This window comes from Chanos chanos, chromosome 1 (genome assembly GCF_902362185.1).
Source record: "Chanos chanos chromosome 1, fChaCha1.1, whole genome shotgun sequence".
NCBI classification, from domain to species: Eukaryota; Metazoa; Chordata; class Actinopteri; order Gonorynchiformes; family Chanidae; genus Chanos; species Chanos chanos.
This window is the reverse complement of record NC_044495.1, coordinates 19,005,829-19,020,557: the sequence shown is the minus strand read 5'-3', so window position 1 is coordinate 19,020,557 and position 14,729 is coordinate 19,005,829. Positions and strand designations below refer to the sequence as shown.

The following is a 14,729-nucleotide window of genomic DNA, read 5'->3' as shown; positions in this document are numbered from 1 at the left end:
CTATCTCCAGCTGATAATATGATTCATAAGGTCCATAACAGAGTTGTAACCATAACTCTTAGTCACCATCTTTCAACATGAGTCTCTTTGTGATGTTGTGGAGAGAGTAAATACAGCTGCAGTGAATGTAACGGTCGTTTTTCAAAGGCACAAAATAAGCTGTGATGTTCTTTATTACAGCAAGGCAATCAGCTCACAGTGTGACATATTGCCCTGTACCTTAATAAAAATGTTTTGGTCGCCAGTACAACACTGCTTATTTGCAACATACATTGAAATTTAATTTACAGTAAATTTAAGGTGTGCCAACCACATACAATACATTTTACATTTCCTTAGAAGAAAACAAATACTAAACACATATTAAAGTCCTAAAAGTACTTTAAAACTATTAAAAGGTGCTGAAACACGTACTTTAAAAGTGAACCTAAGAATTTAATTCTAAACAGGTTACAGCTACCAGACTTGCAACCAGATAAACTGGTACGGGCTCAGTTTACCGTTAAAGTTTGTTCTCTGATTTTTTTCAGTGCACTTCACTGAAACATTACCATTGTACTTATCTGAAAGAGGTGTGTTCATTGTTAAAAAGCTTGTTCATTGGGCTGCTGTTTGCGCCTGTTAGGTTGATGGATACAGTCATTTGTTTGCCCAGCGGTCAAAGGAAATCTGTTCATTTATCATGGATTGATGAACACTGAGCTCTAGGCTGTAGATACAGCCTTCTCTGTGTGCTGTGCATTGTTACATAATAAGAGAATTCGGGTCCCAGCATGCCTCTTTAAGAACATCAGCCCAGCAGTTCACTCTCATACAGCTGTGTACACCTTCACAGATTTTTCCTTTGCAGGCTTTTCCAATGTGGGGTAATATTTGATTCATATTTCACATTTACACCATCTTAATTTTTTTTAAAGCTTTATATAGTGCAGTAGATGGCACTATATTTTTAGAGAAGTAAACATCAAACAGCCACGACAAAACGATGGCAGAGCTTCTGCTTGGCTTCACATTCCTGAGACCCAAAGCACAAGCCTGTCATTTCAGAGATGCGCTGAGCCGTGAACTTTTTGGGAGTGTTTGTATCCCAGTTCAAACAATCTCCTCTAGTTATTCAGAAGCGGAGACACACAGTGCACCAATCGATAGAGTGGCAGGAAGCCGACGTAATGAAGAAATATTTAAAAATGAAGCTTTATCCCAGCTCTGAAATCAAGAGTTTCCTTTGCATGAGCACAGTGCATGCTCCCCTGTTTACGCTTCAGTCTAAGTCTTTCAGGCTGAAAATAAATTCATTTTGCCTCGCCATGCTGGTTGTCAGTCTATTAATTGAGCTTTCAATCGTTTCTGTCACTGGCACTGAGACTGAAGTAGGAATGCAGTGGAATTTGTTATAACACTCAGTCTAGTTGTCAGTTACCAGGAAAATTTAACGTAATAACCAAAGTATTAAATGTAATGATAATAATAATAATAATAATAATAATAATAATAATAATAGACATTTTCTTTGATTAAAACAAAAAAATGAATGCTCTGTGAGTCTGGCATTCATGCTGGATAAAAGAGATTCAGTGTTGCTAGGAAACACACTGTCAAGCTAAACAACACTAAGTCATTCAGTTCAAGACTCAATCACTGGCTATTGTTTCAACAGTAGATAAGTTTATTTATTCATAAAGGCCTGATATGGATCATTGCCACACATCAGCACAAGGTGGAGAGAGTGAAACACAGCTCAGGGATGCTTCTATGACAGGGTTTGAAGGAACCATGCTTCCCTCAGCTCACTGTGGGCTGTTGCTGTAATAGCCTTGTTCAGTGAATAACATATCTGATGTGTGCTGCCTTATGCTTGTGGGATAGAGGGCTTCCCCACATGGGTAGCTGCCAAGCTCAGCCATAGTACGGTTAAAGGGTTCAGCCATAGTACGGTTACAAGGTGGGTGATTCAAACAATCTAAAGATTAGCTGCGTAAAATGGCAAGACAGTGGACAGTGAATGAGAGAGAGAGAGAGAGAGAGAGAGAGAGAGAGAGATGTCCCTTCCATTCAACACATCACTAGCCTTAGAATCTGGATCAGTCATGCACATCTAATGCTACCATCTTCATGCAGCAGATCCTCTGTGTAAATAAAGACATATCAACCCCCACCAGGGGTAACAGACCACACTGTGCTTGCTATGTTAAATCCAATAAAGGCCACATGAATTGCCCAAATGACCTCTTAATGAGTGATTACACTCTACTGTCTACACAGGGGGGGGGGATTACAGCACAAGTTCTCTCTCACTATAAAAAATGACCTTATATACATAGATACATGTGTATAGCTGAAAATAACAGGGGGCATTATTTCCATGTTAGATTTTACGTTGTTGATTGATATGTGATGTAGATGGTCTTGCAGTTTGAGTCAACATACAGTGACTGCATATTCACGTATGCACAATGGTGTGACAGCAGCATTTCACCGCTGATGCCGTAAATAGTCAACATTAATGATTCTGAAGGAATTTTTGAGTGTTTCCACAAGCACTCAGCAGATGGCTACAAAAATAATCCCTGCTAAATATGTTGTGTGTGGGAGAAATCATGACAGCAAAACTGATGACCAGAAATACTGTCGACTGCTTTGGGCATCTGAGTGCCTGATAAATACAGTGAAAGGTAACACAGGAAAAGCCAGTCATAGCACAAACAGTAACGATTCGTCACAAGAAAGGCTTCAAAACAAATTAGGACTACATATTTGTAGATTTACCAAAATGCTCCTTGATTATCTGTATTACAAGAAAAGAATATGACCAGATAATTTTTTGTCAGACAGACATCCATGTTCACACAATGTGTGTCAACACAGACACTCTTCCACTTCTGTAGTCTGTAAGTGTGTGTGTGCGTGTGTGTGTGTGTGTGTGTGCATTTGTTATCCTGTTTAAGTTTGCTCAGGCTGACTGACTGTGTGGGTGGCCAAGTACATGCAAATACCATTTGGCAAATAAACATGAAACAGGCGTTATGTAACTCTCCACCATTTTAATTTACTTATCACTCATAGCTTTATGTTACTGGTGTTGATTTACAAGACAGCTCTCAAGCTTGATATATATTGATTTTTTCCATTTACAGGGTGGGAATAACAACAGATCAAATGACCAAACACCACAAAGACTCTCTTCAAAAACCTGACTGAATTATCAGCTGAATGGAAAGAGTACTTCACACAGCTGTCCTATTGTTGAGGTTTGGAAATCTGTGTTGCTTAGAGAGAGTCCATGAATTCTCTGAACTCATCGGCCAGTGTTCATTAACCTTGCTTATCATGATACCACATCACAGCTTATGAGGATTCAAAAAGGAATATAACTCCTCAGTAACTGTAGCCAAAAAAGCACACCTCAGTAATTCCACTTGAGGATTATTTTGATCAGTTCAGAGGTGCTTTCTATTTCCATTTCTTTCCTACTATCTACAGCACAGACTTGTGTGTATATGCTAAATATAAATAGTCCAGAAATCTGTATAATGATTGAACACTACACAGGATTAGTATAAGGGGAGTCTGTGCTCTGTGAAGACTTTAAGAACCAGTTAGAACTATTTGGTAATGATCATGGGTAGAAGCTCTCCAGTGCAACCACTCCATCTCACCTCAGGGGCTATGGATCATAATGAGGTCATTTGTCTTCAGGCTTCATTATTATTACAGCAGAACAGGTTAGGTTAACACACACTAATTAATCATAAGGGGTTTTGAGTTTACTACCATGCACCAAGGATCATCAGACTTCACTGAACCTTTTAGGCTATATCAAGAGTCTGTTGCTCTGTCAAAGGGAAGTCTCAGGACATAGCAGAGTTGCCTTTTCTGCAATCTTGCAGACAAACTACTGCAAAATTAAGCATAAAAAAGCAACAAGTTTGTAGGGGAAATGAACTGCGAAGGGTTAAGCACTGAGTGTTCTCAGATGTATTACATGTTCATCCACACATTCTGAGTATCCGCTGACACATCCACAAGCTCTACTGAGCATGTTGCCATGTAGACAGAGAGAGAAAGAAGGGAGAGAGAACAAAAGCTGGGTCCCCAGAACATTCCCAGCTCTATTCAAATGCCTTGAAGCTCACGCATCTCAAAATGTAGCTAAATATAGACCCAACGCCTGCATCTTCCTCTGAGCTGGTGACTCGATTATAGAGACGCCGTGACAGATAGTGTAAATGAACACTGCAGAAGTCCAACTGTCCGTACAGTAAAAATGACATGGTTCACCAATGTTCATGTTTCATGGCATCCACAGCAGCCTCAGCAACATCCTGAAAAGAGGGGGACAATATGCATGCCATCCAAACAACCATATGTCAAAGGAGTGCTGTCATGTCATTAGCCTCCTCTGAATGACGCTGAGCGGAAGAGCCAGCAGAAGGAGACGAAACATCACAGCCTGTGCTTGTAGCTTGTTACACACAAGCACTGACTCATCCCCTAAAGATCACACTACCCTTGGGAGAGTGGAAAGGAGTGGAAACACCATGCGTTATTTTTATTTAACCACACTCATTTTCTATGCAGTCAGAGTAAAGGTCAGTGATTCTGCCAAAGCAGGGCATGTGTCTCTTGATGGCTTAAGGGAAAAAGTTCTGAGGAAGCCATGAAGCCTTTTATATTTACTAATCATCTGGAAAAAAACAGGGAGTGAGGGATTTTGCACATCATGGGTCTCCAACAGAGAGGTGATCTCACAACTATAGCTGTGCTGCTATCACACTCTTGCAGGTCTGTTCCCAGCTTCAGACTAAGTAGTAGTTTCATAATTCAGGTCTTGAGGGGGACAGGGGCTTGTCCAACCTCTGATATCCTGGTATCTGTATCTAGGGGAGTCTTGACATAACCTCTTGCCTAAACAACCAAATGCGGCTATCAGAGACACGATTTCTCACATAGTGCATGGTAAGGTTTACCAGTAACTGCTGTGACAATTGCCTTGAAAACAGTCTCAGCATACCATCTCCCAACAGATCACAGCCTGGCACAAATCACAAAGTTCATTCTATGCTCCTGAGGGGTAACACTGAATGTAGCACTCTGTCAAGGAGACTGATTTGATTTATCAAAACAAAACAAAACAATATATATATCTCTATCTATCTATCTATCTATCTATCTATCTATCTATCTATCTATCTATCTATCTATCTATCTATCTATCTATCTATCTATCTATCTATCTAACATAGAACAGAATCTCCATGATTGCACACACACACTGTGAACAGTGAATTTAACCTCTGCATTTAACTCATCCTCTGTCTATCTATCTATCTATCTATCTATCTATCTATCTATCTATCTATCTATCTATCTATCTAGAGAGAGAGAGAGACAGAGAGAGAGAGAGCAGTAACTCCAGGCATTTATTGCTATGCAGCTGTCATAATGTCATAATAAAGTTAGGAAAGTTCTGTTCAACATGTGTTGTAGTGGATAAGTTTGTCAGGCAACACACCAATGAAAAACACAGTGTTCTCTTCAATTAATTTTACCTCTTTGTTCAGGGACGTTCTTGTGGAGTGAAAAAAAAAAAGTAGTTCACATGCAGGTAAGATAATATTAAGCTTAATTTTGAAAAGAAAAACTAGCCAAATGAACACTTCTTGCCTTCCTAAAATGTATTTTTCTCAGAATGTTTCCAGAACTCATGCGAGGCCCATTCAGGATTGCCTGTCAACTGCTCATGAACTACAGGGTTAAAATGATAGTGAAGTACTCCTGTACATCAGTTCAAGCACAGTTCTCCATGAATTATCCTGAGGGAAAGAATAAAGCTCGTAATGTACTCAGGAAAAGGCAAGAATAAGCATATAAATGGTTTATACCAAGGTCATAACTGCCCATACAGTGCACTACAGCTGTCTAACTGTAAACACGGAGGGAAAGAACATTAAAGAACTTATAGGGTTGATTACTGAGGAATGGTGCACTGTATGAAAAGTCAGTCCATTTAGACAAAACTTGTGATTCTCACACTGAAGACTACACCTGCTAAAATGGCTTTATTTACATATTTGCCGAGTATATTCTTAAGTATACTAACATAAACATGGTGACATATAGGTGCTTGGTTACAAACGGCCATATAATTGATTGTAGAGCTGGTAAAAGCTGCTGTCAGATGTGATGAGAGGTTCAGGACATGGTTTCAGTCCAAATCCTCTAAAATACAGCTGTTGCCAACTTCACAAAGATGGCAATGCGTATTTTACTTTTTGTGAAAACCACCTCCACGCGACTCTAACTAGGATAAGTGGCTTAGAAAATGAATGAATGATTACCACCTTCCAATAAATTCTGCCAGCCTTTGACAAGAACATGCTTTGAATCACTCATTACTACTGTGTTAGATTAATGAACTCTCAGATTTTCAGAAGTAACTCAATTCCCTGAATGTTTTACTTACGACAATACTGAGATGCAGCCTTGATGTAAACAAACTCATGCAAGTATGATCAACATCAACATCCATTTTCTGTTGTTATTTCGGCAATATTTGGCTTATTCAGAGGACTAATGTTGAACTCGATGAGAAAGTCCACAGGCTTAAAGTTACCATAGATATGTAAAACAACATTAGGTGTAGTAATGTCTATTTGGATGGGTGGGCGGACCTTTAGACCCGGATAGCAACTGTGCAAACGTAAAGTAGCCTTTATTTAGCTACTTAAAAAAGCATAGTCGTTTTGCAGAACTGATGAGGACACAAGAGCCACCACAAGGGGGAAATGGAACTCTGTCCTCAACTAAACAAGCACACTGAGTACGTACGAAATGTTTTTTGTTTTGTTTTTTTAAGCAAGAAAAAAAGTTATTCTTATTTCTTTGTATAAAGATCCAGCAGTGGCAGGAAAATGTTATCACGTTGTAAACTAGCATGAATACTATTTTGCGACCTTTGTTTTGTTGATTGTAAACTCTACATTGTAAGGCCTATTGCATTAAAATATGAAATATTGTTGACAGTGTATAAGCTTTATTTTAAAAGTGTTATCATATAAAGTCTTTCCACTGAAACTTTGCCTGTGGTTGTAAGAGACTCTGGTATCGCATGTTATCTCAGCAATAAGTGGTGAGTGTTAAGCTTGAGACAAATGGGACTCGTTCTGCGTCTCCAGCTTAGCAACCGAACCAACCACGACTCGCGTTCAGCTCAGGGAGGAGTGAAAGAGGTGGAGGCGAAAAAGAACTGTAGATAAACCAGGCAACACCCAAACTGGTTGACCGAGTAGCTATTCTCACTGAGTCTGCGAGTACTTGCGACCATTAGCATGCAAATACTGGTGAGGCGCTGGGGCCATTAGTACAGGCAATGAGGAACAGTCGACCACTCCGTACGTGTTTTTATTTGTTTCACGCGTTTCCAAGCGATGGTGACAGACTTTTGTGTGGTGTATGAGGAAGCCGTCTCAGTGTTTGAGGCTCAGGTTGAGAATGTAAGTCTGGATGTAGCTGATTGGAGTAACAGAGTTGGTGATCACAGAGCGGTGGGGGAGGAGGGGAGATTCTGAAGAGGGTTTTTCTGTGTGTGACTGTTCAGCGGCCATGTTAACCAAGAAACCCTGCGCTGCTATCTACCCAACTGGTAAGGAAACTAAACCTGAATTCTACTGGAGAAGAAAATGATTAAAAAAATACATGGGCGCACTCGTTGATTGTCATTTGTTGGATAATGACATTGCATCATTTATTTCGACTAGTAGGCTATGCATTAGTGCGATCAGAGCTGATAAGGCTGTTAGGAGAGGTTCACGTTTGATTTGTTGGTGTTAGCGAACGGGGTATGTATGTGGTCTGTTTTATCATGCCTATATTTCCACACGCTTCTCTAAACAGCATGTCTGTAAATAAACATTAAATTAAACATCCAATTTTAGACCAGCTATGTCGAGCCACCCTGTTTCAACCGACACTGGGATTTTTATGCAAAATCAAATGGGAGCGAATGGTTTTCGACGTGCTAATGCTGGTTGTCATTAGTTGGAAAAGCATCTTTCAAGATTGTCGTAATCTGTGGATAAGACTGGACAGTGTCGTTTTCTTCAATCTTGCAATATATTATCGAAGGTCGTTGTTTATTAGATTGCTTTAATCTATAATCGGTTTTAAAAGACAGCCGATTAGGCTACTTTGTGTCTTTATAACACGGTAATGCCCGATGCTCACTGCGTTTAAAGACATAGTTATCCTAACAAAATCTAATCTGTGTGTGCTTGCTCTCTTTTACACGCCTCTATGATTTACTCGATTTCCCCTCCTTTACTTCTAATTTTTTCAAAGGGGGTGAAGTCTGCCAGCTAGAGTCTTCCCCCGGAATCGGCGTTGGGGGTCTCCGGGCCGGAGCAGGGACCGACCCTACGTCGCCCGTCACACTACCACCCCTCAGGAACACCAACTCCCTCACGGTATGTACACGTTGTACCCTTTATACACGTTACACTCCTCTGCTACACAGACCGTTGGATACTGCCTAAACATGTTTCGAAAAAGCTTTGGTCATTTGCGGTGTACTTCTCAGCTGGGATTGTCTCTTGTTTGCTCTGTTGTAGATTTGACTCAGAGTCAGATGTTATAAACTAGTGTTGATATTGAAACATTGTTATAATTCAGATCGAAACGTTCTTTCTTTTTGCCTTGTATTGTTCCTTACGAACTATGTAACAAGTTGGCACCGGTGTTGTCACGTGAGCTGTACATTTTTGGTCACAACGCGTGGACAGCAGTACATAGAAGGATCGCTATCTAATTTAATCCCACATACGACTACAAGTAAACTCCAAGCATCTGTATAATCCAACCATTTCTGATGTAGGGGTGACTTTTAGGCAGGTAACATGACAGACAAAGCATGAATAGGTAAGTAGCCTAATGTATATAACATACTTGGTTGGCCACGTTAAAATGAAGTAAAGCTTGCCTGGAAACAAAAAGCAAGTTATAACATTCTCACTGAGCCTACACATTTTGTTCCCTAATGAATCATTACAGAATGTGTACTGTGATCAAAATGCAAATTCCAGATATTTGTAGGAATGGCCACATTAATTCCACAGATCCATAAATACACCATGGCATATGTGCTCTACATGCGTTGTCTGAAATTTAAATGTCTTTATTAACCAGCACACAAACAGATACATGCAAAGTTGAATTCATAAGGGTCATGTAGGCAGGGAAAGGGTTACATTCTGTAATGACATAACAAAGGTTGAATCATTGTTTCCACTGAATCTGCTGATTTTTGTTTGTTAATCACAGTATTTTGCTATGAGAATACACTAACACAGCTCTGTGTGATGATTATTTCTCTGTTCTGTGCACTAGAAGAATTAATCAGAATACCTAAGTGCATCTGACCTAGCTCTAAGAGATAAACAGGGAGGATTTTGATTTGTTGCATTCAAATTCAACCAAGTAGGAGGTCCCGAGGTTCTTTATTTAGACCTTATTGTAATACAAGTAAATCTAGACAGCCCCAGCCAGCACATGCCAAGTCTCACCTCATGGTGCACGCATTTGCTTTCTTGGTGAAAATCACATTGTTTGTTCATAAATACACATTATCACAGTGTAAAGAATGGTAGTTTATTAATGTATTTCATTCATAAGTAGGTCAAAAGTAATTGTTCCTTCTCATTTGATTGGATATGAAAGTATTTAGAGCTGTGTCTTGGTGGGAAATTGTAGATCTTGTAAATGATTAATCTGTATTCTTATATACAGGTGTTTGTTCTTTTAGGTATACAGCCTAAGAAGAAAGGGTTGAGTTGTGAGACCGCTGAGTTTTTGACTGTCAAATTTGAATTGTTTTCTTGTTATGATAAAACAATTCAATATTTTAAACTTTAGAGAGTTTATCCAACAGTCACTGCATATTACAATTAAGCTTAATACAAGCACTGTTATCAATAACACATCTCTTTCACAGCCAAAACATCACAAAACCAATACAATTGTTCATATGACATATTTGGTCATATGAATAAATGAAATACAGATTGAAATAGGCCTACTTAATGATTTCTTGTTCCCTTTAAAGATAAAGATGTTGTCCTTGCAAGAACACTGGAATCGTTCAATGAGGCCCTCAAAAAGCTTTTTCAGAGTTACAAACCTGACAACAGAATATACTCATGTTTAAGAAAGGAAAAGAACACTCAGCATTACTTTCTAAAGACAAAAAATAATCCATCTGTCTGTTGCAGCTGTCACTTTGTGTGTGAATGTAACCATCGTTATGCAACAAAGCGCTATCTAGCTTATACATGTATGGTGAATATTTAGGATTGTCTTTTTGGATGCCCGTGGTAATGTCCAGACATTTGATCTAGGCTAGCATTGTAGGGAGAAAGAATTTGGCCACATGAGTAGAAATGTTACAGCAGCCCTCTTAGCCTTCTTGATGTAATTTCATTGATCTACTGATAGTGTTTCTTTTTTTTTTCCTAAAGCATTGTCCTTAGTTAACTTGCTTTGTGTTATCATGTAAGAATCTCTCTTGGTGAGATGACATTGTAATACAAAAAGGGCTTTACAAAAAAAAACCAAACAAAATTAAAAAAAAAAAAAAATCTTTTCCATTGCTTTTTTCCAAACCTCAAAAAAGAGGATGTAAGTGGTGAGATATGCCAAAATAATTGCCTCAAGCAGATTATGACTGCCATTTATTCGCTTCCAGTTGTGTCCTCTGCAGCTGTCATTAAGTCTGCCCTCTCCACAACCCACACCTGTTCACACAATGTCTGCATTAACCATCTGGGAAGCCAAGTACAAAAAAGGAATGAAATTCAGCTCTATTCAGAATTGTTCTTTGTTGTTGTCTTTGTCTATTTTTAAATCTCATGAATGATGTCTGTGCTGAGAAAAAAGACACTTCAGGTCACATAACATAATAATATCTGGACCAGTATTTTGAGCCATATGATTTAGGGCTATACCTACATCAGTAAAGGTCAAGAAGAGGCTACAGTTTGTGTGTAGTTGAGTGCTCTCTGTCAGAGGATTGGATTTAGATAAATGAGAGTATTCTTGATCTGTGGTCATAGATGTGGAAACATCAAGGGTTACTATCTGAGGATTAGAGATGGGTGGAGTTAAAAAGGATCTGCAGAAATCAGTAGTGTTGTATTGCCCTTATATTGTATTTACATGCTGGATTATGATAGAGTAGCACTCAGTAGAGATGGAAAATTTCCAAAGAAAAATAAATACTGACCCGTTTGTGCCAAAAATGCATTGTATATCAGTGAGAGACAGTTATATGGTAAAAACTACAAGAGTTCGGCCTGGATAAGGCAGACTGCTTGTCTTTGTATAGACATGCATAGTACATAAGGGGAGAATAGGTGGGTCTCTGAGTGTGGCAACAGGATGTCTTAGTGAAAACCACATGCAGAAGTAATCATATTATCAAGGAAACGAACATCTTCTAGGGAAGGGTATTCAGGAAAGCAGGAAATGCGTATCTGATGTCTTTGATAAACAAACATTGTGGGTTTTCCTCCCTAGCTTTCGTCCAAATCTGAAATGTACACTGTACGCACTTGAAAGCATTTCAGTTGGATCAAATTAATTTGATCAGTCATGTGCATGTATAACAAACATTTGTTTCATATATGCAAATCTAGCTATCCATGAATGTTCTAGTAGGTCAGTAACAGTCTTCTAATGTCATGTCTTTCTTTTTTGGTTAGGTTGGAGGCAATAAGCACACAATGAATGACCATCTGCAAGTCGGAAACCACCAGCAGATCCACGTTCAACAGCTATTTGAGGAGAACAGCAACAAACGGACAGTGTTGACTGCACAGCCCAATGGTTTAACACCGGTGGGCCGGCCAGGTTTGCCCCTGCCAGATAGGCAGCAGGAGAGCAGCCAGTGTCGGCAGGGTAGTTCAGCCTCTATAAAATCCACTGAGAGCAAGCCTAAGCCTGCCCCCTTGACTTCAGACCAGGCCATGAAGCAGTACATGGCCAAGCTTACAGCGTTTGAGCACCATGAAATCTTTAACTACCCTGAGATTTATTTTGTAGGTCCAAATGCAAAAAAACGGCCTGGTGTGGTTGGGGGGTCAAACAATGGTGGTTATGATGATGATCAAGGTTCCTATATTCACGTGCCCCATGACCACATTGCCTACCGATATGAGGTTCTAAAGGTCATTGGCAAAGGCAGTTTTGGCCAGGTGGTAAAGGCCTACGACCACAAGACCCACCAGCATGTGGCTCTGAAAATGGTGCGCAATGAGAAACGATTTCACCGGCAAGCAGCTGAGGAGATTCGTATACTGGAGCACTTGCGCAAGCAGGACAAGGACTCCACCATGAATGTCATCCACATGCTGGAGAACTTTACATTCCGCAACCACATCTGCATGACGTTCGAACTGCTCAGCATGAACCTCTATGAACTCATTAAGAAAAACAAGTTCCAGGGATTCAGCTTGCCACTAGTGCGTAAATTTGCGCACTCCATTCTGCAGTGTCTGGATGCCCTTCACAAGAACAGGATCATTCACTGCGACCTCAAGCCTGAGAATATCCTTCTGAAGCAGCAGGGACGCAGTGGGATAAAAGTTATTGACTTCGGTTCCAGCTGCTACGAGCATCAGCGGGTCTACACGTACATCCAATCACGATTCTACAGGGCTCCGGAAGTCATCCTAGGTGCTCGCTATGGGATGCCTATCGACATGTGGAGTCTAGGGTGCATATTAGCAGAACTACTCACAGGGTACCCTCTCTTGCCTGGGGAAGACGAAGGGGACCAACTAGCTTGTGTCATAGAGCTCCTGGGAATGCCCTCCCAGAAGCTGTTGGATTCATCCAAGAGAGCCAAAAATTTCGTCAGTTCAAAAGGATACCCCCGATACTGCACGGTTACAACTCTGCCGGATGGCTCAGTGGCTTTGAGTGGGGGAAGGTCACGCAGGGGTAAGCTTAGGGGCCCTCCTGGAAGCAAGGACTGGGTGACAGCACTCAAGGGCTGTGATGACCCCCTCTTCTTGGACTTCATTAAACAGTGCCTAGAGTGGGATCCATCCTTACGTATGACCCCTAGTCAGGCTCTCCGTCACCCATGGCTCAGGAGACGCTTGCCAAAACCTCCCACAGGGGATAAGACCTCCGTAAAAAGGATCACTGAGGGTTCTGGTGCTATAACGTCTATCTCCAAATTACCTCCCACCTCAGGCTCAGCCTCAAAGTTACGGACTAACCTGGCACAAATGACAGATGCCAATGGGAATATTCAACAAAGGACAGTGTTGCCAAAATTAGTCAGTTGAACATTCTGGTAATTTCTTATTTCTTTTAAATTCACATCTTTATACTACAGGATGTTGGGGAGGCTGAAGATTTACTATAAAGAAGTTAGTTTATGGTTATAAGTGGTCTTTAATAGCATACTCACCACCAAGTAACAGTTTTGTAGCACCTTTTTTTTTTTTAAATCAAAATACATTTTAAGATACTAAAATGGCCAAGAAAGGGGAACAACACTTTCAAGTTTTTATCTCAAGGCTGTGTAATGCTTTATCGTTAGCATTCATGCAGTCTGGGCTAGTACAACAGTCACCGTCAGTTTCGTTACCTAGGCTGTCTCTTGAAGCATAGGCAGTTTGGAGGGTTGTTTGCAATGATGATGCAATGTTTGGATCTGATGCTGTGTACACAGTAGAACTTTTAGTCTGTGCCACTGTTACTTATCAGATGGATAGTGAATTAAATGTTTTAAAAAGTGTTACTATGAGTTACTAGTACTGTGGTTTCATAACTACTTCTGAAAGGTTTCTGTGCTCATCACTAAAATGGAGGATCTGACAAGAAGTCAATCTTGATGAAAGTGCTTGACAAAGGAAAAGCAATTTACAATTGAGCAAGGATGTTCTAGACTGTTCTGAGATTGAAGTGAGTGTGATGTTTACATGATAGACTTGGTATGTGCCTACAGATCTCTTGACATTCCTTAACGTTTCCAAATGAGGAAAAGAGAGAGTCAGGTTAATATACTTCAATTTTGAAAATAGGCTGATGTAAGTAGAGATGAATTTATGTGGTTTCGTAGAGGAATGCTGCTCTCGGCAGTAACTGACAGGTTTGTGTTTATGTTATTACATGCTATTTTGTGGCATAGGTGCTGTGAACACTATTTTGCACTGTGTGTGGAAAACATAGGTGCTTAATCTTTTCATTTTTAAAGTATTTTTATTTATTAAGATTAATGCTCATGGAACAAAATCATGTCTTGAAGCATTTGTCCTGGTGGAGGAACTAGTGCTTGTGGTAATGGAACAGAGATGGAGTGAAGACAGCATTGAAAAGCTTTCTCTCTAAAAGAAGTTTCTTTATTTAGTTGCTGTGACACATATAGAGTCCTTGGTTTAATGGATAGGTTTTGGGACAAGTTGTTTTGGTAATGTTCAAGGCCTAGGTTGCATGTTTACTTGATTTTGAGGAAGTTTTAACATTTAGTAATCTCCCAACAACAATTTACATAGAAAATGATTTACACAGACTATAGGAGTGTGTGTCCATTTAGTAGAGAGGCACTTTGAATCAATACTTGATACTTCTTATCCCATTGCATGTAACTTGTCAAACTTGCCAATTGCTTGAAGTAGTTATCATATCCCTGTTGCTAGATTTATATGTCTTTTAACACTTACCATTGT

At 39.9% G+C, this 14,729-nt stretch overlaps 1 protein-coding gene across 2 annotated transcripts; it reads left to right on the top strand.

The window, feature by feature from the left end:
• The first annotated feature begins 7,560 nt into the window (after nucleotides 1–7,560).
• Nucleotides 7,561–13,343, top strand: dyrk2 (dual-specificity tyrosine-(Y)-phosphorylation regulated kinase 2). Of its 2 annotated transcripts, none has more exons than XM_030773087.1 (3): nucleotides 7,561–7,642; nucleotides 8,338–8,462; nucleotides 11,751–13,343. In XM_030773087.1, the coding sequence occupies exons 1-3, from the start codon at nucleotides 7,603–7,605 to the stop codon at nucleotides 13,341–13,343; spliced, it is 1,758 nt and encodes a 585-aa protein (XP_030628947.1). In that variant the 5' UTR covers nucleotides 7,561–7,602. The 2 variants fall into 2 exon arrangements, with proteins under 2 accessions (XP_030628947.1, XP_030628955.1); XM_030773095.1 differs by having other exon boundaries at nucleotides 7,603–7,643; nucleotides 8,333–8,462.
• Nucleotides 13,344–14,729: the final 1,386 nt, after the last annotated feature.

Bases quoted from the DNA above. Each gene is read 5' to 3' on its own strand.
- dyrk2 (XM_030773095.1), top strand. From the start codon at position 7,603: ATGTTAACCAAGAAACCCTGCGCTGCTATCTACCCAACTGG. The intron at 7,644-8,332 runs TAAGGAAACTAA...TTCTAATTTTTT, and splicing joins GCTGCTATCTACCCAACTGG to CAAAGGGGGTGAAGTCTGCC. The intron at 8,463-11,750 runs GTATGTACACGT...TTTTTTGGTTAG, and splicing joins GGAACACCAACTCCCTCACG to GTTGGAGGCAATAAGCACAC.